The sequence below is a fragment of the Aotus nancymaae genome, unplaced genomic scaffold (assembly GCF_030222135.1).
Source record: "Aotus nancymaae isolate 86718 unplaced genomic scaffold, 86718_ANA_hifiasm-v0.15.2.pri h1tg000076l, whole genome shotgun sequence".
NCBI classification, from domain to species: Eukaryota; Metazoa; Chordata; class Mammalia; order Primates; family Aotidae; genus Aotus; species Aotus nancymaae.
Window position 1 is genome coordinate 10,313,562 of NW_026988491.1, and position 25,943 is coordinate 10,339,504.

Below are 25,943 nucleotides of genomic sequence, written 5' to 3' on the forward strand. Positions count from 1 at the left end.
CTTCCTAGTTTGGAGAGCGGGGAGCTGGTGCTCTGTGAGGTCTCCGGAACCGCTCTGTGCGCTGTGGGGCAGCACTCCAGGCTTCCAACTCTGGCAACAGGAGCACGTGGAGCTGGTTTGGCCCAGATCTCCGTGAGCTGCCCTCCGGCCTCCAGGGCCCAGTTGTCCTGGACATGCCAACTCTTCCTGCAGAGCAGCCTCCATCACCCCCAGGATCAGCCCCATCCCCTTACTGGCTCTCTGGACCTTCACGGCGCCTTTGCAGCCCTGCTCACAATTGTCATTGTGAACTGGATCATGATTTTTACAATTTCAATAATGTATTTTAAATTGCCTTCCCATTCCCAACCCCCACCTCCCCACCCCCACTCCCAGCCCCCCACCTCCCCACCCCCACCCACCTCCCACTCCCCCCTCTACTCCCACCCCTCACCTCACCTCTCCCATCCTCTACTCCCACCCCCAACCTCCCACCCCCACCCCCAACTCCCACCCCTCGCCTCCTCACCTGCATCCCCACCCCACCTCCTCACCCCCACCTCCACCCCCACCTCCCCACCCCACCCCCACCTCCTCATTCCCACATCCTACCTCCTCACCTCCACCTCCTGCCTCCCCACTCCCTTCCACCCTGCCTCACACCCTGGCCACTATTCCAACATTATGGCTCAAGGAGAGTCAGGAGGACAAATCTCTTGGAAAGAGCAGGATATGAGGTTGGGGAGAGTCCCTGCAGACCCTCAAGGAAGGGACAGAAAGCCCTTCAGGTCCTGGGATGAAGGAAGAGTGGGAGGAAGAGACAGAGGAGTGAGTCAGGGGCGGGATCCCTGCATTCACTCATGGGTCTCCTGAGCTTTGAACTATGTGTGTTGGGGTGGTGTGGGCTGGGTGGGCTCTAAGGACAACGGGCTACCCAGCACCACCCTTATGCTTAACGATCAACCCTCTCTCCAGGTTTGCTACCAGCTGGGTTGTGCATTTTGTTCTTTGTACACTCGTGCACAGTGAAAAATTAGCACTGAGACAAAGGATCTCTCAGCAATGCAGTTTTTAACTCCTGGACTACAGGAAGGGTACTCTCACTAGCCATCTTGCCACGAGAGTACAAGGAACAAAGGAATACGCACAAATTCCTTGGAGTGACTCTCCAACCCACTGTGGATGGGAAAAATGCAGGCTCAGAGCAGAATGGATTTGCTCAGGATCCACGGTGCAATCGGGCAGCTAAGGAACTGCCCTGTTCTCCTGACCCTGGGCCAGCGCTCCGCCTCCAGCCCCACACTGCCCTGGGTTTCCGAGACTGTCAGGGAACGTGTTTAGTGAAAAAACATCTGGAGGCTGTCTGGGCTCAAGAGTAGCCGAAAATGTCATCATGGGAGAGAGTTTCCCTTCCTGGTTGGCTCAGTGCCTGGGGACCTGGCTGGCGTGCTGGCCTCACTCTGGTGAATAGGCCATGTCACACCGTGGTCACAGAGTCGCTGCTCTCGTCCACTGCTCTGCAGAGGCCAGAGTCAGCCCTAGACACAATGAGGATGGGGAGAGGACCGAGGTCCCCCTGCCCTCTGGGTCACTGTCTTCTCTGGAGATGGTTCCTGCTCCCTTTGGTGAGAACCAGAGAACACTGCATAGAATTTAAACGGATTAATTCTGACTCTAAATCCTGGGCTCTTCGAGGCTGCAGAGCAAAATGGCTAGGATTCTGGCCTCAAACCCAGTCTTCCAGGCCTCAAACCCAGTCTTCCAGGCCCCAGCTCTGACATTTGCTGAGCGTTGAGTCTTGGGCACATTTTTCTTCTCCAAGTCTCACTCCTCTCATTGTTAAAACAGGACAATGGCAGACTGACCTTATAGAATTATTAAAAGGATTAATGTGGCTGGGCGCAGTGGCTCATGCCTGTAACCCCAGCTCTTTGGGAGGCTGAGGCGGGTGGATTATGAGGTCAGGAGTTCAAGACCAGCCTGGCCAAGATGATAAAACCCCATCTGCACTAAAAATACAAAAAATTAGCAGAGTGTGGTGGCAGGTGCCTATAATCCCTGCTACTTGGGAGGCTGAGGCGGAGAACTGCTTAAACCCGGGAGGCAGAGGTTGCAGTGAGGTGAGATTGCACCATTGCACTCCAGCCTGGATGACAGAGCAAGACTGTCTCAAAAAAAAAAAAAAAAAGGTTAACCTGAGCACATAAAGCAATGATCACAGAGCACATAGTAAGCTCAGCAGAGATAGTACTGCTGTTGCACTATTCACCATGAGCCTAAGCTATAAATAAAGGCAAGCGTCTCCACAATCAAGTTCATAGGACTCCCAGCCCTCAGCTCATCCCTGCTAGAAGATTCCCTCTTCTTCCCAGGTATCACGCCAGTGCCTTTGAGTCCCAGGGCTTTGCTTTTCTGTGCAAATCGGAATTCCCATCCACACCTTAGTGAATGACTACAGGCCATGTGGATACTGGTTTGAAAAACTTCTAAGAGAAAGAGGCGGAGAGACCAGTTCCAGTCTGACGTCGTCATCTGTATTCAGTGCTGGTCGGAAATGGGAAACAAAAGAGGTATGGCCTTGCCTTAATAAGATAACCTAAGATCAGCCCATAACAGCTGTGGCCAAGGACAGATGCCTGTGAGGCCCCTTCTTCTCATGTGTGCTCCCCGCTCCGTGGCACTCTGAGCGCAGGTCAGTGGCATAGATCTTTCGGGGACAAGTTGCTTGTGGGGACTATCGATGCAAGCCTCCTTGCAACAAAGGTTCATCTACAGGGACGGAGCGAGGGGACTTCTTCCCTCCTAATTCAGAAAACTTCCTGGCCTCTCTGCAAATTTGCCTGGCCCCAAGCAGCAACCCTTGAGCTCTGCACAGCACAAGATAAGATAGGAATTTGAGTAGCTCTGTGTCAAGCCAAATACTTGCCTTCTTTCCCATGGGATTTTGGAATGTAAGTTTTAAGAATTTTAGAGCCTTAAAGAAAAAGAATCTACAGACTTAAATCCAGAACAGTGTGGGACATCCTGGCAGCCCAGATGTGGCCGTCACCAGCCCTTCTTCAGGGCCACATTAGAGAATCCAGGCCCACAGTCAGAAGGAGCTGGCAGCATCCCAGGGCCCTAGGGAGATCATCCTGACTGGATGTCAGGCAGCAACAGCCAAATAAAACCCCATTCGCTCTGTTGCTTACGCCCTAGTCCCACACCTTGCTGGTCCTTTCTGGTCCATCTGGCCTTTGCCTGGCTCCAAACTCCTCCATTGCCAGGTTCTATGGTTTGCCCTCTTGCCCCCAAAATGCTTCCCCTGAGGACTGGAGTTCATGTTCTGTCCTACCTGCTTTGCTCAGGGATGGCTGGTCAGTTTACCTGCCAAGCCCCCTCTGCAAGCTCCCACCTTCTCTGGGATTCTGTTGCATGCGATTTTCTCCAACTCATTAGATTTTAACCAGACGTACTATGAGCTGTGAAATTTAGGTTGCTTGGAGTCAACAAAGGTTCACTGTGCTAGGTGCTAACTGCCAAGGAGAAAAGATGAAAAAGATGTGGGTCCAACTCTGATGTCACCTAGCAAAGGGTACAGAGGTGGGAGAGCTTAAGCTCATTGCCACTGAAGCTAAGTCCCTTAGATAAGGCAGGGGGCCAGGATGAGAGTGAGGGAGACACTGAGAGTGACAGGAGGCAGCCAAATGCCCAGCAGACAGAGACAGGTCCCCGGTGAAACCCTGCCTTCAAGCCAAAACACAGCCCAAAGGCTGAAAGACCCGACTGCTGGTCCTGGATGAAACCCACAACCCGGAGTGAGAACTTCTCTTCCTGTTTGCCCACCGTTTACCAATTGATTCTTGCTGAATAATGCTTTTTAACCAACAAATGTTGCCTTTTCCAATACTGCCTACAGCCTGCCCCTCCCCATTCTAAGCCCATAAAAGCCCCAGACTCAGCCACAATGGAGGGACTTTCCCACCTTTTTGTAGGGGGACCACCCTCACGTCCCCTCTGCACTGAAGGCTGTTTCATCACTCAATAAAACTCCCCACCTTGCTCACTTTTCAACTGTTGGCATATCCTCACCTTTCTTGGGTGCAGGGCAAGAACTTGGGAACTGGTTCACAAGCCAGACTCAGGCAGAGTGGGCCAAGGGGGTGGGCCAAGTGGGTGGGCCATCTTGTGCAGCAGGTAGCATGGTCAAGAGAGGCCTGGGTGGGGCATCACTGGCCAGAGGTCTCCGGCTTGCCAAATGACCACGAAAAAATCCTACGTCAACACCAAAGTATATTTTTTGTGATTGGCCTTCATTGGGTGCAAGGGCCAGTCTAAAAAAACACAGCCACGGGGTTGGCGAGAGAAGAAGGCTCGGATCCAAAGCAACAGAATTGCAAAATACTCTTTGAGTCATAGCATCTCAGCAAGAATCACGCAATATCAGATTCTGCAGGTCATAGGACCACAGCCAAGAAAAGGACCCTGACTCATCCCAGGAGATCCCCTTGTTTTGCAGATGTGAGAATGAAGGCTTAGAGAGGGTGGGACCCTGGTGTTTCAAGGGGAGGCTGTCCTGTCCCACACTCATTCTTGAAGGCTGAGGCTCCTCCTGCTGGATGACGCTCCCTTCCAGAGCATCATGAGGTCACAGAGGCTCCCTGGCCAGTCAGCTAGAGCCAAAATGCCCTTTTGCCTTGCAGGGGAAGCAGCATGCCCATAGCCACAGGTCAGCAGAACTAGATCTGCTGCTCCTCAGTAGCCTGTGGACTTTCATCCTCGGCCACAGCAAGGCTTCCTGGAGCATGTCCAGCAGTTCCCTATGTGTAGACACAAAGCCTTTGGGGGACATGACACCATCTGCAGCCCAGAAGAGAAGGAGTCCTGATGGCCACAGTGGGCAACTGCCAGAAGGGGCCCATTCTCTGTGAGGGATGTGGGGTGATGCACGGGACAGCCCAAGCCTAGAGAGGTTATGGGACATCCAAAAATGGATTCTTTTGCTGGAGCAGAGTGACTGCTAAGCCAGGGTACTCAGGGCACCAGAGGCCCCTACCTTGGAGGACCAGCTGCAGGGAACATGCCACTTCACAAAACACTATCAGGGGTCTCTGGGCCACATCACAGGTAGCCAGCCCTTTAATACCTGACAACTCTTCTCCGAGAGAGGTCATTCGCCAGCTGACTTGTACAGAAGAGCACCCTATTTATTGGGTCCCCTTTTTACCTCCCTGCAACCTCATGGCTCAGTGAGGACTTTCTGGATACTAGAATACTGCTTTTGCTGTGGGAGAGGGAATGTAACCCAGATTGGGGAATCAGAGAACCAAATGCCTCCAGCCACAGAGACCAGTGGGGCATGGAACACAGGATAACCTAGGGAGATCTTTCCAAAGAATTTTCTTACTGGATCTGGTGGGGAAAATGCTCTTGCATCTCCAATCCAGGAACTAGAAGGACATGAACTGGAATAGACTTGAAATTCTCTTCTCTCTGTTATGGAAAAAGCCTGTTCACTGCAGGTTCACTGCAGTGGGACAGAATGAGGCTGGGAGAGAGAGAGAGGAAAGAAAGAGGGAGAGAGAGAGTTACAGTGGGGCTCCTGGTCCCTGAACCTGTAGCTGCCTGAAACCCTGTAGATTTTCCTTTGATTCTGTGAGCAGGTCAGTAGCTCTTAAACATTCTATCTGTGACCCATTTCACAGTACAATCCAGAACACACACACACACACACACACACACACAGAAAGTGTGTGCGTCATTATATGGACATAATTTCCATGAAACAATGCTTATGCCCTTATTAGGTATGATATCATACACAATATCATACACAATATCATACATAATATCATACACAATATCATATATAATATACCTAATATCATACATAATATCATACATAATATCATATACAATATCATATATAATATACATAATATCATACATAATATCATACACAATATCATATATAATATACCTAATATCATACATAATATCATACACAATATCATATATAATATACCTAATATCATACATAATAAGGGTATAAGTATTGTTTCACGGAAATTATGTCTTGACCAATATGGTGAAACCCTGCCTCTACTAAAAATACAAAACTTAGCTGTAGTGGTGAGTGCTGTAGTCCCACCTACTCAGGAGGCTGAGACAGAAGAATTGCTTGAACCCAGGAGGCTGAGGTTGCAGTGAGCCAAGATCAAGCCACTGTCACTGCACTCCAGCCTGGGTGACAGAGCAAGACTCTGTCAAAAAAAAAAAAAAAAGCATATGGATGAAATGAGACCATGAGTGAAATATTCCCAGCACACATTCCACATGTAACATTCTGCACATGAAAGTTCCCATCCCTCCAACCCAGGATGGCAGACATCTTCATTTTTAATTCAGGATAGAAAGAAAGGGACATCTCCTCAAGAGTCTCTCAAATCTCCCATGAAAGAAGAGTCCTGTGTATATAAAAATGGTAGTGATGGCCAGAGTACCTGGTACGTTCATCAACCTTTACCATTGCCAACATAACTCATTCCGCCAGGCTCGGTAGTTCACGCCTGTCATCCCAGCACTTTGGGAGGCCGAGGTGGGTGGATCACCTGAGGTCTGGAGTTCAAGACCAGCCTGGCCAACATGGCAAAACCTCATCTCTACTAAAAATACAAAAATTAGCTGGGTGTGTTAGTACATGCCTGTAATCCCAGCTACTTGGGAGACTGAGGCAGGAGAATCACTTGAAATCAGGAGGAGGAGGTTGCAGTGAGCCAAGATGGCACCACTGCACTCCAGCCTGGGCAACATGGTGAGACTCTGTCTCAAAAAAGAAAAAGAAAACAAAAGAAAACTTCCTCATAAGAAGCCCGCCCGGGAATGAGATGGAACGGAAGTGGGTGAGGTTAGGAGTTGCTGTGGGCCAAGCACAAGAGTGTGGCCATGCCAGGCCTGGCCCTTGGTGGTCCTGGGGTCAACTTCAGTGCTTTGCTCTCCCCTTATAACGGCTGCTTCCCTGCTCTGCTCTGACCTGGGCTCCCAGTTTCCTGAAACTGCTTCCAGGCAAAGCAACGAAGCCCACGATGGAACCTTTGCTACATTTGGCAAATTGCACTCTCAGGACAGTGTTTGCTCACTCTCCCTAAATGCTGTAGCCAGAGAGGAGAAAAGAAATTTCTGGAATCCAAGAATCTCAGGGTCAAAGTGTGCTTCAAGGCCTTTCCCCATCTCCCAGGACAGATGGTCTCTGCCTGTGCCAGGGGCCACTGGGCTGAGGCCTGGTGAGCTTTCTGGGAGGTGGACAGCCTGAGCCCAGGGTGGGTTGGTTGTGACTGCAGCACAGAAAACCTGCAGCTCCTCGAGAGAGGCGCCACGGCAAACCGGAACTCGGCGTCTGGGAGCCAGCCATGCCTGCTGGGAGGGCCACAAAGGACCCTCTGGGTGGGTCAGCGGAACTCCAGAGGGCCAGCACAAGCCCCCAGCCCCAGATGCCATCTAGAAGGCAAGCAATGTTTTTTCTTTTTGAGACAGGGTCTTGCTCTGTCACCCAGGCTGGAGTGCAGTGGTGTGATCTTGCCTCACCTCAGCATCAATGGGAGGCAACTTTTAAGAAAACATAAATAGCCCTGATAGAAAATTCAAACTTGAATTTCCTGAACATTCACCCCCAAATGACAGACTTTACCCAAGAGTGTGTTTTTTCGTTTTGTTTGTTTTTGTTTTGAGACGGAGTCTCCTTCTGTCACCCAGGCTGGAGGGCAGTGGCACAATCTCGGCTCACTGCCACCTCTGCCTCCCGGGTTCAAACGATTCTCCTGCCTCAGCCTCCCGAGTAGCTGGGACTACAGGTGCCCACCACTACACTCTGCTAATTTTTGTAATTTTAGTAGAGATGGGGTTTCACTGTGTTGGTCAGGCTGGTCTCGAACTCCTGATCTCGGCCTCCCAAAGTGCTGGGATTACAGGCATGAGCCACCGTGCCCAGCCCAAGAGTGTGTGTTAAATCACAAGAGACTGAGGGACCTGCAGGCAAATTTGTTTCTTTCCAGCAGGTCTTGGGTCCCTTGAGGGAACGGAAGTGGGCTCTAGGAAGTGCAGCGACTCCCCACTTTTGTTCCTCTGAGCTATATAGCGTGGGTGTTTTCTGCCCCTCTATATAAGCAGTACTTCCTGCATTTGGCTACAGAACATTTTTCTCACACGGCATCCCCTGGGGTGAATGTTTCACAAGAACCCTGGTGATAAACACTCCCCCTCGTCCAATGGCTGGGCTGGTCCCTGAGACTCCCAGGAAAGAGCAGTGACCACAACAACTGGGTCAGTTGCCAGGGAAAACAGCAGGCAGGACTGGGATGGCTCAGCGGCCCCAGCCAGGCAGCCAAGTCCTCCTCAAGGTCAGAGTCTGTTTAGAGAGTTCCCCAAGTGTGGGAGGCCAGGAGCAGGGGTGGGTGGTGGAGTCTGGGATACCAGACAGGCCTCTACAAGCCCCAACGCAGCAGCCCTTAGCCCCTCATTCTTGCTCGTGGGGTCCAGTGACAGGAGGTGGCCTCTGTCGCCACAAAGCCAGGGCTGGCTAGGTGAGCCATACCTTCTCCAAAGCAACAGCTCCCTGTGTGGCCTCAGGTAGGGGTGGTGACTCGGGACTTCCGGGCATATCAATATAAGCAAACCACGTGGCTTCTGATCACAGTTTGACACAAATGCTAGAAAGACACACAGATCTCAGCCTGTAACTACACTGTGGGCTCATTCTTACAAACACAGAACCTAGGACTGGTTCTTAGCTGTGTAATCACGAACAACTCACAACTTGTAGAAGCCTGGGCTTCCTCTTCATTAGAATGGGAGACGGAATAGCACAATCCTGTATCTCTGATCCTTGGGGCAGGTGCATGTCAGAGTTCCTGATCTGGGGGATTTTTAGAAAGGTAATGGGTAATGATGGGTAAATTAAGCAGGAGACATAAAAACCATACGTGAATTCATGCCAGATCAGGTCAGGTTTTGCCACTAAATGAATGAATTAGTTTTTTAAAAGTTTCCATTTTCAGGCCTGGTGCGGAGGCTCACGTCTGTAATCCCAGCACTTTGGAAGGCCGAGGTGTGTAGATCACTTGAGGTCAGGAGTTCGAGGTCGGTCTGGCCAACATGGTAAAATCCCATCTCTACTAAAAACACAAAAATCAGCTGGGCGTCGTGGTGGGCACCTGTAATCTCAGCTGCTAGGGAGGCTGAGACAGGGGAATAGCTTGGACCCAGGAGGTGGAGATTGCGGTGAGCTGAGATTGTGCCATTGCACTCCGGCCTGGGCAACGGAGCAAGACTTCACTTTGAAAAAATAAATACATAAAAAGAAAATAAAGTTTCCGTTTTCAGAGGATTTTGCATTTCAGAGTTATTAGCCCTTTAATGCCGTGCACCTCATGGGGCTGCCATCTCCGTCGGCGTCAGGTAAGATGCCATGGAGAAAAGTGGTTTCAGAACCATCAGTGACGATAGCTCCGGCACCCCATCACTCGCTCATGGGCTCCTGACGGTAGCGCTAATCCACAGGAGCTATTTTCATACCCCGTATAGGTCCGCCCTGTGACACAGCCAGGACAGAGACGAGAGACTCAGGCCTTCTGACTTTGATTCTGCTCTTTCACCTCGTTGTGCATCTAATTAGAGAAACACACAAAAAGGAAACTGAAAGTGCCGAGCTGTTTTTCAAAAGCCAGGATTTCCTGGAAGAGCCCCGGAGCTTTGCTTTTTCTTTCCTGCACCACTTAACCCGAAAGCAGTTTTGCAATCAATTCCTGTTCAAAAGCCACCCTATTCTTCCTCTGTCTTTCTGCAGCCCATTCGCTCACAGCCCCCTGCCGGACCAGGGACCTTGGAGAGGCAAGGACAGAGTTTCGGGATCTTCCCCTCCCTCGGGACCCGAGGCCACCAACGGGAGAGCTCCGTGGAGAGAAGGTGAGACGGCAGACGACGGGGGAGGAGGAGGCTGCTGCTTCGGTCCCCGAAGGGCAAAGTCTCCAAGGGGTTGGCTCTAGGCTCAGGAAAAAGAATTGCTGTCAGGGCAGCTGGGGGTTCAAATTCCAGCCAGAACTTGGGGAGAGTCCGAGGGTCAACTTCTGTGTTAAACCCGGTCAGTTTCTCTCCCTTACAGCCATTTGGGAGTTAAATCAAAACCTGATAAAGCATGTGATGTGAATAAAAAAGCTGCATTTGCCCCTCCACTGCTGGGGATCCGAGGGCTTAGGCAGAGGTCACCTGGCCCTTAGATAGCAGGTGGCTACATCGGCCACAGGGGTTTCCCTAGAAATTCAGTATAAGAGTGGTTTAGGGGTGTCGTCTCACAAGAAAAAAGGTGCCGTGTGAGTTGTCTAGAAACTGCAAAGCCAACCTACAATGTTTTCTAGATTGTAGGTTTATGGGAAGTCGTTTAGGGAAGAGAGTGAGGGAGTTTGTGATACATATTAGGGAGATTAAGCCAGGCGCAGTGGCTCATGCCTGTAATCCCAGCACTTTGGGAGGCCAAGGCAAGTGGATTGCTTGAGCCCAAGAGTTTGAGACCAGCATGGGCAACATAGTGAGACTCTTTCTCTATAAAAAATAAAATATTAGCTGAGTGTGGCAGTGCATACCGGTAGTTCCAGTTACTCGGCAGGCTGCAGGGGGAGGATCACTTGAGCCCGGGAAGTCAAGGTTGCAGTGAGCAGTGATCACACCACTGCACTCCAGCCCGGGCAACAGTGTGAGACTCTGTCTCAAAAAAGAAAAAAAAAAAAAGGATTAGGGAGATTATCTTGCAGCTGTGTTTTCAAAGTAAGCAGACTTTTCTTACTTAGAAGTTGGTTTTGTGGGGGAAGGCAGGTAAGGAAAGCTTGTCATCAATATCCTATAAGCTTTCAAATGAAATTAATGTCTCAAATCCTCTCCCAATTAAAACGCTCATCTCACAGCCACCGAGAGCAGGCCAGAGGGGAGAAGATGGGACCTGCTCAGACAAGTTTCCTGCTGTCACCTTTGCCCTTCATCCCATAGGACTAATGTGAAAAAATGGGGAGGTATCGGGGGATGCTGGTAAAAAAATGGGGTTCCAGATCACGCTCACCCCAGCACCCTTGACGTGTTGGACCGGGTGACCCTTGGTTATGGGGGCTGTTCTGTGCACTGTAGGGTGCTTGGCGGCATCTCTGACCTCTGCCCACTACATAGCAAAAGCAGTACCTCCTCCCATTGAGGGTAGGGGTTTTGAGACCATCAAAAATGTCTCCACATATCAGCAACGCCCTTGGGGAGCAAACGCGCCATGATGGGAACCAACGTCTCCAGACTCAGAGTGGCTGGAGTCACCTGGGCTCTCCCGCTTACTGTGACACTGGCTTCCCTATGTCTCAGTTTGCATATCTGTAAAATGGGCATAATCTTAGCATCAATCTCACAGGGTCACTGTGTAAAGCAGGTAGATGTATGTCTGGCGAAAGTAACCCATTAAAGGTACCAAGCCCCCAGACCAAACCTAGCCTCACATTCCAGAGAGCGGAGAACGTTTTTGTCTTTGATGCATTCCTTCTTCCTCGTAGCCTACCCCGAAGAAATAACCGAACACGTAGACACACATCTACATAAGGACTTTAACCAAAAATTATGAATCCAAAATTTTAAAATAACTGAAAACAGCCCAAAGGTTCAACAGTGAGACAATTACTAAATGTGTAATGATACATTCATATGATGAAATGTGACACGGCCTCTGTATATCACCTGGGGAACTACTATTATACAATGTTAAGTGACAAGAATTCACACAAACTACATGAACAGCATGCATCTAAATTTTTTTGTTTGTAAAATAAAGTGTCACTAGTTGTTATTTCTGTGTGGTGAGCGTACAGGTGGATTTTATAATTTATTTATAAGTTTTCTACCGTAAACTTGTATTTATTTAAACAATTAGAAAACGAAAAGCTATAAGAATTTGTGTCCCAGGCTGGGTGTGGTGGCTCACGCCTATAATCCCAGCACTTTGGGAGGCCAAGGCGGGCGGATCATGAGGTCAGGAGTTCGAGACCAGCCTGGCCAACATGGTGAAACCCCATCTCTACTAAAAATACAAAAATTAGCTGGGTGTGTTAGCATGTGCCTGTAATCCCAGGTACTTGGGAGGCTGAGGCAGGAGAATTGCTTGCATGCAGGAGGCAGAGGTTGCAGTGAGCTGAGATTTCACCATTGCACTTCAGCCTGGGAAACAAGAGTGAAACTCCATCTCAAAAAATAATTTAAAAAAAAGAATTGTGTCCCTTCAGAGTATGTAAGGGAGGATTTTTTTCTAACTTTTTAGAAGTGGAAAGGGAGGCTTGGTGTGGTAGCTCATGCCTATAATCCCAGCACTTTGGGATTGGCAGGTGGACCACCTGAGGTCAGGAGTTCGAGACTAGCCTGGCCAACATGGTGAAATCCCGTCTCTACTAATAATACAAAAAAATTAACTGGGCATGGTGGCACACACCTGTAATCTCAGCTATTCAGGAGGCTGAGGCAGGAGAATTGCTTGAACACGGGAGGCAGAGGTTGCATGAGCCGAGATCGTGCCATTGCACTCCAGCCTGGGCAACAAGAGCAAAACTCTGTCAAAAAACAAAACAAAACAAAACAAAGAGTAGAAGGGGAGAGGATGAGGGAAGGGAGGATAAGCTGAGGGAGAAGCCATATCTAGGAAATAGCATTTCTGCCGTAAGTGCTGGGCCAAGTACCAAATGTAGGGAACAGATGCAAAGGAATACATTGGCTTCCCCAGGGCTGCAGTCAGAAAGCACCACACACCAGGTGGCCTCAAACAGCAAACCACAGACATTTAGCGTCTCATGGTTCTGGAGGCTGGAAGTCAGAAATCACAGTGGCAGCAGGGCACGCTTCCGCTGCAGGCTCAGGGAGGCCCCCTGTGCCTTTCGCAGCCTCCGGTGGCTTCTGACAATACAACTCTCATCTCCGCCTCTGTCTGCGCACAGCCTCCTTTGCTGTCTCTGTCACCTCCTCTTCTTATAAAGACACCAGTAATTGGATTTCGGGTCCACCCTAAATCCAAGATAATTTCATCCAGAGATCCTTCACTAATTTTAACTACAAAGACCCTATTTCCAAAAAAAGTCATGTTCTAAGGTTCTAAGTAGACAGGAATTTGGCTGGGCGGGGTGGGGGGCACACTATTCGACCCACCTCACGGGAAATCTGGTTTTTTTTAATCGTTTAACGTATCATAGATAGCCACATGGCAAAAAATATTGATACAAAAAGTATGAAGGGGCACAGAGAAAAGCAAGCTTCCACTGATTCCTGACCCTTACACTCGCCACCGATCGCTGCCAGTAGATTTTTTTTTTCTGTGGAAGGGGACAAGCTCTCACTATGTTACCCAACTTTTTTTGTATTTTTAGTAGAGACGGGGTTTCACCACGTTGGCCAGGCTGGTCTCCAACTTCTGAGGTCAAGTGATCCTCCTGCCTCAGGCTCCCGAGTAGCTGGGATTACAGATGCAAACCACCGCATTTGGCTACTTTCCTTCCACCTCAGCCTCTCAAAGTACTGGGATTAAAGGCATAAACTAGAAGGGCATGGTGGCTCATGCCTGTAATCCTAACACTTTGGGAGGCCGAGGTGGGCAGATCACTTGAGGTCAGGAGTTCGAAACCAGCCTGGCCAACATGGTGAAACCCTGTTTCTACTAAAAATACAAAAAAATTAGCCATGTGTGGTGGCAGGTGCCTGTAATCCCAGCTACCAGGGAGGCTGAGGCAGGAGAATTGCTTGAACTCGGGAGGCAGGGGTTACAGTGAGCTGAGATAGTACCACTGCACTCCAGCCTGGGCGATAGAGCAAGACTCTGTCTCAATAAAAAAATAAAAGGCATAAAGCACCGCACCTGGCCTAGATGCTTGCCTATACAGTCACATATATCTTTTATGTGTACAAATGGACCCAGCCTTTTAATTTGCCAATGCATATGGGAGAACCTTCCACGTCTGTTCATGTGGATTTGCCTCCTTTGGTTTAATGGCTGCATAAGATATCAGTGTTTGGTAAACCATAGTTTATTTAATCAGTCCACTTTAAGTGGAAATCTAGGTGGTTTTCAGTTTTTTTGTTTTTTTACTATTAATAATGTTGCAGTACTTATTTTTTGTATTTGCCTGCCCCCTTTTTTTTTTTTGAGATGGAGTCTCCCTCTGTTGCCCAGGCTGGAGTGCAGTGGCACAATCTTGGCTCACTGCAATCTCTGCCTCCTGGGTTCAAGCAATTCTCCTGCCTCAGCCTCCCGAGTAGCTGGGACTACAAGCGTGTGCCGCCATGCCTAGCTAATTTTTTTTGTATTTTTAGTAGAGATGGGGTTTCACCATGTTGGCCAGGATGGTCTTGATCTCCTGACCTCGTGATCCACCCACCTTGGCCTCCCAAAGTACTGGGATTACAGGCGTGAGCCACCATGCCTAGCCTGCCTGCCCCCTTTTTAAAAAGTTTCTATTTTAAAATAAGTATAGATTTATATGCAGTTATAATAAATAATACAGAGAGATCCCATAGACCTATTATTGAGTTTTCCGCAATATTCTCACATGTAGACGTGTGTGACTACCACCAATCAAGACACAGAACAGTTCTGTCACATGGGTCCCTCTGACGGCCACAGCCACTTCCCCTGCCTCTACGATTTTGCCCGATCTTTTAGTTCCACCTTTTTTTGAGTCACTGTTTCAGATGTATCTCTAAGCAACAGCCAATGCACTTGGAGTTTGCTTTCTGAGCCAATGTGAGGGTCCTTTCCTTGTAAGACCGTATTTTTATCCTATCTATCATTATGAAAAATGCAGAAACTAGCTGCTCCTGAACATTTATTGAGCTAGGCATTTTACTAGCTATTTTACTTATCTATAGGTTACTTCTCATTATCTCAAACTATTTCTCTTATCTGAGAAGGGAAACGTACAATGGTGTCTTAAACATCTTGAAATCCCGTAACAGGTAAGTGATAGAAAGGGGCTTTGGATTGACTTTCCCATACTATCTCCATACTCATGAGAAGGCCTGTTTTCTCCTCTGGAAAGGTGGTACAGCGTCTCTTCCCAGCCAGAACACCTGCCATTCTGAATATGACAAGGATCAGAGACGTGCCTTTGAACACCACAAAAGCAGAGACATCTCCACCAGACCAAGGTATGTTTTCTTCCATTCCAGCCATTGTCACTGGCAGTTAAGCAGAATCTTTGTAAGAGAAAGATGGAAAGCAAGATTCAGAATGTTGAAAAATACAAGGAGACACAAAGACTGTCAATCACATTCAAATGTTTCACCTTGGATTCCAAAATGCCATTCTCTGTTAGTTCTCTGGGCGCTTCCCCAGCTGCTCCTGTGTTCCGTCTCTTGTTCGTCCTCCTCTCTTTGCTCAGCGCCCGCTGTTGGAGTGCTCAGGGCCCAGTCCTTGGTCTGCCCTTTGTCTCTGCTATTATTACTCTTTCCCTGGGCTTCTCATCCAAGTCATGACTTCAACTACTTTCTGCACTGACAGCTCCCAAGTTTGATCTCCAGCCAGAAAAAGACTCAATGTCATATCACTGGGCAGGCAAGGGATGCCTAACAGGTTTCTCGAACTTAACCCCCTCTCTGCTGAACTCTGTCACACCCCATGACAAACACACATCCTGCCAAAAAAACCTTCAACCCTTCCCACCACAGTAAATGGGATCTTCATTGTAACAGTTGTTTAAGGCCCCAAACATGATGTCATCCTTGAATCTGCTCTCTCGCCTCTCACGTGTGCTGGTAAAACTTGTGGATTCTTGCAACTCTAGCTGCTGTCCTCACCCCTACCAACCTGGTCCAAGCTGTCATCACCTCTCGCTCCAGCTACTGTAATAGCTTCCCAACTGGTCTCCCTGCTTCCTCTCTTGAGATTCGTGAAATAATAAAAGTAATAAATAATACAAATTATATATATATTTAAAACTGTATATATATATAAACTGGTCCCTGGCCCCAGTTCCTGATAGAGCTCCTAAAATCCTTGTAGATAGAGGGACTGGGGGACTCTTTTATTCTATCTTAGTCTGTTTTGTGCTGTTATAACAGAATGCCACAAACTGGGGAATTTATAAATAAAAGATATTCGGCCAGGCGCGGTGGCTCACGCCTATAATCCCAGCACTTTGGGAGGCCGAGACGGGTGGATCACAAGGTCAAGAGATCGAGACCATCCTGGTCAATATGGTGCAACCTCGTCTCTACTAAAAATACAAAAATTAGCTGGGCATGGTGGCACGCGCCTGTAGTCCCAGCTACTCGGGAGACGGAGGCAGGAGAATTGCTTGAACCCAGGAGGCGGAGGTTGCGGTGAGCCGAGATCGTGCCATTGCACTGCAGCCTGGGGAACAAGAGCGAAACTCCATCTCAAAAAAAAAAAAAAAAGATATTTATTTCGCACAGTTCTGGAGGCTAGAAAGTTCGATATCAGGGTGCCAGCATCTGGCAAGGGCCTTCTTGCTGCGTCATCCCATGGCAGAAGGCAGAAGGGCAAGAAAGTGTGTGAGAGAGGCGAAGAGAGGAGACTGAACTCTACTGTTACTCACAATACTCACACCAATTTACGTCTTCTGGTCACCAAAACATGCGAGTCTTTTCCCCCACACCAACCAGTTCTCCACTTCTTGATAAGAACAAACTTGGTGTCCTACAGTTTAACTCAATTCTGACACTATCTCCTTAGAGATACCATTTAGATCCCACAGGTAAAGGGCTCAGTCCCATAAGACTGCCTCTACTTCAGACACCAATTGTAAGTGGTGGGTCCCCAGGTTACCCACAACTCTTGTTCAACTCGGTGATAAATGGAAGATTCCCACGAACCCCTTGTCAGTTTCAGCAATTTACTAGAACAGCTTGCAAAACTCAGGGAAACATTTATTTGCAATGACCAGTTTATTATAAATGATACAACCCAAGAACGGCCAGATGGAATTGACCCACAGGACAAGATATGGGGGAAGGGGCAGGGAGCTTCCATGCCCTCTCTGGGCACACCACCCTCCAGGTACCTCCATGTGTTCATCAGCCCGGAAGCTCTCTGAACCCTGTGCTTTTGGGTTTCTATGGAGGCTTCATTACACAGGCATGACTGATTAAAGTTAACTATGGGCCATTGGTGGTTAACTCAATCTCCAGTCTCTCTCCTCTCCTGGAACTCAAGGGGTAGAGCTGAAGGTTCCAACCCTCAAATCACATGGTTGGTTCCCCAGACAACCAGTCCCCTGATCTTTGGAGGCTTTCTGAAGTCACCTCATTAACATAAGCTCGGGTGTGGCTAAAATGATTAACAACAGATGTTCTTTTCACTTTTATTGCTCTCATCACTCAGGAAATTCCAAGGTTTTCAGGAGCCCTGTGCCAGAAATGCGGATGAGAACCACACACACACACAACACACACACACGTGCACACACACACGCATATATAATTATACTCGTAAATCACAGTATCACACATATTACGTTCTTGGAAATATAATTTGTACAAAGGGGCCTTGTAAATTACTGTTTTGTATGGTGAAAATGATCCTTTAATCATGATAGTCCATGTGTTCATAACTGCTGAGAGAAAACAGAATACACTACCCCCAGATATGCCTTTTTGGCATGGGGATTCTTGAGGTGAAGGCAATTAAGAAGAAACAGATGCAGGAAGTCTCTCTGTCCTCTCTCTATTTGCCTAAAGGCAGGATCTAAATTTACAAAGGTCTTTCTGTTTAGGAGAATAAAGGTTAACCACTGAGAACAACTTTAGACCCTTATGGGCCAGAGGAAGCTGCACAACAAACTTTACTGACTAGTCTCTTTTTCTTTTATTATTATTCTTTAAGTTCTAGGGTACACGTGCAGATCAGTGTGGAAGACAGTGTGGCGATTCCTCAAGGATCTAGAAATAGAAATACCATTTGACCCAGCAATCCCATTACTGGGCGTATACCCAAAGGATTTTAAATCATTCTATTACAAAGACACATGCACAGGTATGTTCACTGAGGCACTGTTTACAATAGCAAAGACTTGGAACCAACCCAAATGCCCATCAATGATAGACTAGAAAGAAACCTGACTAGTCTCTATCATTCATTTCCCATTTATTCGTCTACCCACAGTTTGGTGGCCCTCAAGATCTTTTTTCTTCATCTTGTCACTTCTCTAAAATTGCATTGTTCTTTGTTGAAGGTGGCTCTACAGGCAGGGGGTTCTAAGCCACTTCTTTGAGAATTACTTATTTTCTAGGTGTTTCCCACATACACCTGAGAGGTACATATTAATCAACTTCTGTTTTTCTCTTATTAATATGTCTTGGGTTACAGAAGCCCTAGCTGAGAACTTAGAAGGGTAGAGGGATAATTATTTTTTCCTCTCTTACAATATCCATCCAAGAAATCACTCACCCAGGTCAAGATAGAGAACAGGAGATTTCTTTGTTCTTCTTCCTCCCAGTCGATAATCATCCCACCCAAGGGAAACCATGATTCTGATTTCTATAACCAATTCATTTGCATATTATTGAACTTTATATAAATGGAACCATTTGTTTGATTTCTTTTACTCAGTAATAATGTCTGCGAAATTATTCCACGTTGTTTGGGTATCAGTCATTTTAAAAATTGTTATTGCTCCGAGGCGGGTGGATCACGAGGTCAAGAGATCGAGACCATCCTGGTCGACATGGTGAAACCCCGTCTCTACTAATACAAAAAATTAGCTGGGCACGGTGGCGCGTGCCTGTAATCCCAGCTACTCAGGAGGCTGAGGCAGGAGAATTGCCTGAACCCAGGAGGCGGAGGTTGCGGTGAGCCGAGATCGCGCCATTGCACTCCAGCCTGGGTATCAAGAGCGAAACTCCGTCTCAAAAAAAAAAAAAAAAAAAAAAATTGTTATTGCTATATAGTATTTAACTATATAACTATGCTATAATTTGTTTATTTATTCTTCTGTTGATTGATGTATTTGGGTTGTTACCAGCCCTTGGCTACGCATGGGAGGAAAAGTAATTTTTTTCTCAACCCTCATAAGTTCTTAGCTGGAACAGACTCCAGTAACCCAAGACAGATTAAAAGAGAAAACCAAGCAGATGTTTATTAACATGTCTATTTCATATGTACATGGGAGAGGTCCAGGGATTAAATAATGCCCAGAGGGGTAGCTTTGAATTCCAGCTTCAAAACACCTTCAACAATAAAGAGTAAATTTTTAGAGAAGTAGCAAGACAATGGAAAAGGATTTTGAGTCTCCAGGGCCAACAACTTGTGGGAAGGCAAATCGATGTCATCTTTGGCGATGACGCTATCCTTCCTGGTAGTGAGGAGATGAGGGACACTTTTACCTTTGTAAATTTATGTCCTGCTTTTATGCAAATAGGGAGAGGGTGGGGAACTTTTCTTGGACACACTTATTCTCGATTGCCTTTGGCTCAAAGTAATCCTTATGCCAAAGTGACATATTTTGGGGTGTGTACGCTGCTACCCTCCAATATAGATGTCAAAATGTATTGAACTGAGTATTTCCCTGCATGCATTTATTATATGTAAGCTACACCTCAACATACAATTTTAAAATAATCGTTTGCAAATATTTAGCGTGCTATGTGGTTGTTATTTTGATGCCGCATAATCCAAAGTCCCTCCACACCTGAATTTCACAAGGTTTCATCGTATGTGCAGTAACGTTGTTTTCCGCATTCCTGTCCAGAAAATCATTTGACTCCTGAGGACACGGATTTGGCGCCACAGAGGCTGCTGGACAACCAGGCAGAGAAAGAATGCGAGCAAGAAGGCGAGGCTGGTGTTGGTTTGCAAAGGTAACCCAAAGAGCGTGGTCCCCAGGGAGAGGGCTGGTTCTGTTGAAACGCTGCCGGCATCCTCACAGCAAGGAATACACGTGCTCTGATAGCATTAGCTGCAAAGTGGGCCTTATCTTCCCACTGGTCTCCATTATGCTTATGAAAATATGTTCCCCTAGGGAAAAATACTTGACCGAGCTAGAGTAAATATTTTTGAGAGCAAGTCAACATGGAGTCAGGTGCACGGCGTTGAGCAGTAGGACTCCAAAGACAGAAATTGCTCCACTCTGGGGCCTCATCTCTGTAAATCTCTTGGAGGCAGGAACTCCATTTATTCAGCTCATACACCACCAAGGGAGGAAGTCCTTTGGTGTTAACAGGTTAATGAATTTAAGCCCAATTATCTGTAAGTCAGCAGAAGTGGCCCCGCCAGCCACCTGCAGAACGTGTGCAAGTAACAAATATTTGCTGAGTGAATTCGGGGAACTCTACGTGTAGTATCTCATGGAACTGGACTGAATGTTATCCAGTGCCGGTAGGCATCACCAGAGGATACAGGATGTACTGGGGCAGAGATGGCCACGTGTGAGATGCTTGGTTTAATTAAGAAACACACAAAGTCAAGCTTCTGTTAGTTATCAACCAGGCTAAAACCCAAACTTTACAGTTAATACACAGTGGTGTTGTTGATCTTGGCAGCTGCATATCTATTGGCTGTTTCCTTTTGTCCAGCACTCCTTGAGGAAACAGAGAGATAAGGGGGGCTAAACTATGGCATCTTTTAAGTCTAGGGTTCTTCGTCAGGGCCACCCCCCTTGCCTTCATCCCACCCCTTCCCCACTGCAAGCCCTGGTGACCTTCTGCTCTGTTAACTGATTCACATCTGTGGGTTAATGGATAACTGGGCCCAAATTTACTAATTCATCAACACTTAAAACATATTCTCAATGGTATATTTTGTTTCTAATCTTTCCCATTGAGGACTTGTGTGTGTGGGTGTGGAGACAGAGATTTAAAAGATAAATACATTTATGGACAGACATATACGTCAACAAGGAAGCCTTGACATCAACTGACAGGTGAAAGGAAGGGCAGAAAGCGCCGAGTTTAGGTCTCAGAGCCCACGCAAAGCTTCATCTTTACCTTGCATGTTGCTTTGGGAGCGTCCTCTTTTCTCCCTGGGCTTGAGGACCGCACTGAACCGTAAAGGAGACGGCCCAGATCCTCTCCGGGGCTCCCTCCAGTTCTGATGTTCTCCTTTGGGCCAGGGCATCTGTGATCACCAGGCCCCCTGGGCTCGCCCTGAAGGAAATGCACAAGTGGTACCTTGCATGAGAAAATGCCCCAAGTGGTAGGCTTTGCTCTCACCGTGATGCAGCTCTCCCTTGAAGATCAAAGCCAACTGGGCTGGCAAAGGTCCCTTCCTACTTCGTCCTGTGAAATGTTGGAGGAAGAGGGGCCTGGGTCTCTTTGTCCCAAACTTCTTCCATGAAGGACCAATCCCATCTGCTTGAAGGGTCAAGTAAAGCTGACCAAGAGCAATGAGAGCATTCAGGACATGAATAATAATCTATCTCAACTCTCAACGTGCAGCTTCTGATGGAAGCAAAGGTACACCCCATAGTAGCCAAATTCAAGGTCATCAGAGTGGAGGATGCATGACGCAATACGGCCCCCTCCAGTCTCCTGCTCACTTCTACACATCTGGGACTCTCATCCCCTGCCCACCACCTTGTCTTCTCTTTCTCCTACTTTCCCGGGTTTCTCCGGCCATTGTTCCCAAGTTTCTTTTTCTTTCTTTCTTTTTTTTTTTTTTTGAGACAGAGTCTCGTTCCGTCACCAGGCGCCAGGCTGGAGTGCAGTGGCGCGATCTCAGCTCACTGCAACCTCCGCCTCCCGAGTTCAAGCAATTCTCTTGCCTCAGCCTCCCAAGTAACTGGGACAACAGGCGCACGCCACCACACCCAGCTAATTTTTGTATTTATAGTAGAGACGGGGTTTCACCATGTTGACCAGGATGGTCTCGATCTCTTGACCTCGTGATCTGCCCGTCTCACCCTCCCAAAGTGCTGGGATTACAGGCGTGAGCCACCAAGCCCGGCGTTCCCAAGTTTCTTATCTTGAGGGTTTTAACATTTCCTTACGGCCCTCCTCTGCGGCAGTGCCCTGCTTTCTGTGAACCAGGCTGAAAACATGCCTCAGGACTAATCTGCCTTCCCCATTCCTTGGCCAAGGCTGGGGTGACTCACATTTGTCCCTCCACGTGCCCCTCTTGTGTGTTTTTTCCTCCATGGAACCAGTAGCTTTCAGCAAAGGCTGAAACTTTTCAGGGGATTTTGGAGGGAGGTACAGGGAGCATTCAAAGTCGAGAGTGGCGAGAATATCCAAGAGCCACATGGATTTTCCCAGCTGGGAAACTGAAGCAAAATCTTTATTTCACTTTTCCTCAGGGACGAGGATGACGCTTTTCTGTGTGAAGATGTGGAGCTGCAAGATGGAGATCTGTCCCCCAAAGAAAAAATATTTTTGAGAGAATTTCCCAGAATGAGAGAAGATCTAAAGGTAACATTGACAAGCTCCATGCCCTCGCAGAGGATATTGACAAAACCCACAAGAAACTCACCAAGACTAAGTTGGTGGCCGGCTCCACTGCTGTCGTCTCTGGGGTGGTGAGCCTCCTGGGTTTAGCCCTTGCCCCAGCAACAGGAGGAGGAAGCCTGCTACTCTCCGCCGCTGGTCAAGGTTTGGCAACAGCAGCTACGGTCACCAGCACTGTGAGCGGTATGCTGGAGCGCTCCCAAAATAAAAAAGCCCAAGCTCAGGCTGAAGACATACTGCCCACCCATGACCAGGAGGACAGGGAAGCTGAGGAAGAGAAAGCAGACTATGTCAGGGTCGCTATGCTAATAATAGAGATTATCCGTAACGTTAACAACAACATGAAAGCCACACAAAACGTCCGTGCATTTCAGAAAGTCAGAGCCAACCCACGCTTGGCCAATGCCTCCAAGCATCTTCTGACCACTGGCAAAGTCTCCTCCCAGAGCACCGCACAGGCGCAAAAGGCCTTTGCAGGGACAACGCTGGCAATGACCAAAAATGCTCGCATGCTAGGAGTTACGATGGCCGCCTTCTCCCTTGGCCTTGACTTGGCCGCTCTCAAAAGAATGGAAGCACCTGAAGGAAGGAGCAAGGACAAGGTTCGTGGAAGAGTTGAGCGCCAAGGCCTCGGAGCTGGAGAGGAACCTCACAGAACTCACCGAGCTCTACCAGAGCTTGCAGCAAAAAGTGAGGTCAAGGGCCAGAGGGGTGGGGAAGGCTTTAATGGGGACCTGTGAAACCAAGGCTTACTGGAAGGGGTTAAGGGAGCGTGTGTGGATATGTGCGTGTCTGTGTGTGTGTGTCTGTGTGTCTGTCATGTTTACATGAATGCTCCTCAGGACATGGGTATACAATGGCCTTGGAGGTCCAAACAGTATCAAGTACATCTTGGAGATGAGGTGCCTGTCCTGGACACACGTGGGCCTGCCTTCTGTTTCTCCCTCAACACTTCTTAAGGCCCATGTGCTGGGCAAAGGGTCTTCCCAGTTTGTTTGTTTGTTTGCTTTGAGACAGGGTCTCTGTCACCCAGGCTGGAGTGCAGTGGCGTAATCTCAGCTCACTGCAACCTCTGCCTCCTGAATGCAAGCAGTTCTCCTGCCTCAGCCTCCCAAGTAGCAGGGATTACAGGCACACACCACCATGCCCTGCTTCTTCTTTTTTTTTTTTCATTTTTAGTAGAGACAGCGTTTCACCATGTTGGCCCAGTTGGTCTTGAATTCCTGAACTTAAGTGATCCACCGACCTTGGCCTCCCAAAGTGCTGGGATTACAGGCGTGAGCCACTGTCCCCAGCCGAGTCTTCCCAGTTTTAACAAAGAGGACACTGAACCACAGGGGCAGTTAGGAACTAAATTGTCTTCTCCTTCTAATTCATATGTTGAAGTTCTAAACCAAAATGTGCCTGCATTTAGAGATGGAGCCTTTGGGAGGTAATTAGGGTTAAATGAGGCCATCAGCGTGAGGTCCTAATGCGATGGAATTGACCTCCTTATAAGAGGAGGAGGAAACACAAGAGGGCCTCTCCACCCCTGCTGACAGCCGCGCTGAAGAAGGGCTATCTGAGGGCACAGCAAGAAGGCGGCCATCTGCAAGGCAGAAGAGAGCCCTCACCAGGAAGTAAATGAGTCAGCTGTGCAATCTGGGGCTTCCAGCCTCTAGAACTGTGAAACAATACATTTCGTGGTGTAAGCAACCCAACAGTAGTTTGTTACTATTTTGTGATAGCCACCAAAGATGACTAAGCCAGGGAGGTTATGTCACTTGCCAAGTGTCTTAGTCTGTTTGTGCTGCTATAACAAAATACCTTAGACTGGGTAATTCACAAACAACAGAGATGTACTGCCCACAGTTCTGGAGGCTGGGAAGTCCAAGATCAAGGCACCAGCAGATTCTTATCTGGTGAAGGCTCACTCTCTGCTTCACAGATGGCACCGTCTGGCTGCGTCCTCACATGGCAGAAAGGGCAAACAAGTCCCCTTGGGCCTCTTTTATAAAGGCACTAATTCTATGGCCTAAAGGCAGAGTCCTCATGACTCTATCACCTACCAAAAGGCTCTTCTTCTTTATACTGTTGGAGGGGTAGAAGGAACTTCCTTTCTAGACCTTGAAGGTTTAAGAATTTGAATCTATAAAACAAGCTGACAATAGACAGATTAACAGGAGAAAAGCCTTATAATTTTTTTAATGTGAGCCACATGGCAGAAGCTTAAATAGCACCCCAAGCTACAGGAAAAGGGGCTGCTGATGGGGAGGTGGGGAGGTAGTGACACAAGCCTTGGGAGGGGGTAGGGGAAGGAAGTGTGTGGTGAGCAAAGTTTGTCTTATTACACAGATAAAGTCTCTCAGGTAACAGCCCTTAGAAGAATATAGTCATTGGCCGGGCTCAGGGGCTCATGCCTGTAATCCCAGCACTTTGGGAGGCCAAGGCAGGTAGATCACTTGAGGTCAGGAGTTTGAGACCAGCCTGGCCAACATGACAAACCCTGTCACTACTATAAATACAAAAATCAGCCAGGTGTGGTGGCAGGGCACTTATAATCCCATCTACTTGGGAGGCTGAGGCAGGAGAATCACTTGAACCCAGGACGTAAAGGTTGCAGTGAGCCAAGATCATGTCACTGCACTCCAGCCTGGGTCACAGAGCGAGATATCATCGAAGAACAAGAGGAAGAAGAAGGAGGAGGAGGAGGAAGAAGAAGAATACAGTCATGTATCTCTTTTTTATTTTTTATTTTATCTTTTAAAGACGGGGTTTCACCATGTTGGTCAGGCTGGTCTTGAACTCCCGACCTCAGGTGATCTGCCCGCCTTGGCCTCCAAAGTGCTTGGATTACAGGCGTGAGCCACCACACCCGGCCTTACAGTCATGTATCTCTTGGTGATGAGGTTACATTCTGAGAAACTTGTCATCAGGCAATTGCATTGTTGTGCGATTATCGCAGAGTGTACTTATACACACCTAGATGGCATAGTCTGCTCCACGCCTAGGCTATATGGGAAAGCCTACTGCTCCCAGCCTACACACCTGTACAGCATGTGACTACTGAATGCTGCAAGCAATTGCAACACAAAGGGAAGTATTTGTGTATCTAAACACATGTAAACAGAGATAGGAAAGTAAAAATATGGCACAAAAGATAAGAATTGGCTCTCTCTCACTTACTATGAATGGAGCTTGCGGGGCTGAAAGTTGTTCCAGAAGAGTCAGCGAGTGGTGAGTGAATGTGAAGGCCTAGGACATTATTGTATATTACCATAGGCTTTATAAACACAGCACACTTAAGGTACCCTAAATACATTTTTAAAAACTTTCTGGCTGGGCGTGGTGGCTCACACCTGTAATCCTAGCGCTTTGGGAGGCCAAGGCGGGCAGATCACGAGGTCAAGAGATCATGACCATCCTGGCCAACGTGGTGAAACCCCGTCTATACTAAAAATACAAAAATCAACTGGGCGTGGTGGCACACACCGGTAGTCCCAGCTACTCAGGAGGCTGAGGCAGGAGAATCACTTGAACCTGGGAGGCAGAGGTTG

At 48.0% G+C, this 25,943-nt stretch overlaps 1 protein-coding gene across 1 annotated transcript; it reads left to right on the top strand.

Annotated features, from left to right (window-relative positions):
- Positions 1 to 9,356: 9,356 nt before the first annotated feature.
- Positions 9,357 to 25,895, top strand: APOL6 (apolipoprotein L6). The gene is given in 7 exon segments (XM_064367991.1): positions 9,357 to 9,918; positions 15,051 to 15,159; positions 17,855 to 18,004; positions 19,719 to 19,827; positions 22,260 to 22,363; positions 22,366 to 22,963; positions 22,965 to 25,895. Coding segments are annotated over 6 exon segments (1,299 nt in total). The 5' UTR covers positions 9,357 to 9,918; positions 15,051 to 15,095; the 3' UTR covers positions 23,239 to 25,895.
- The last annotated feature ends 48 nt before the right edge of the window (positions 25,896 to 25,943 follow it).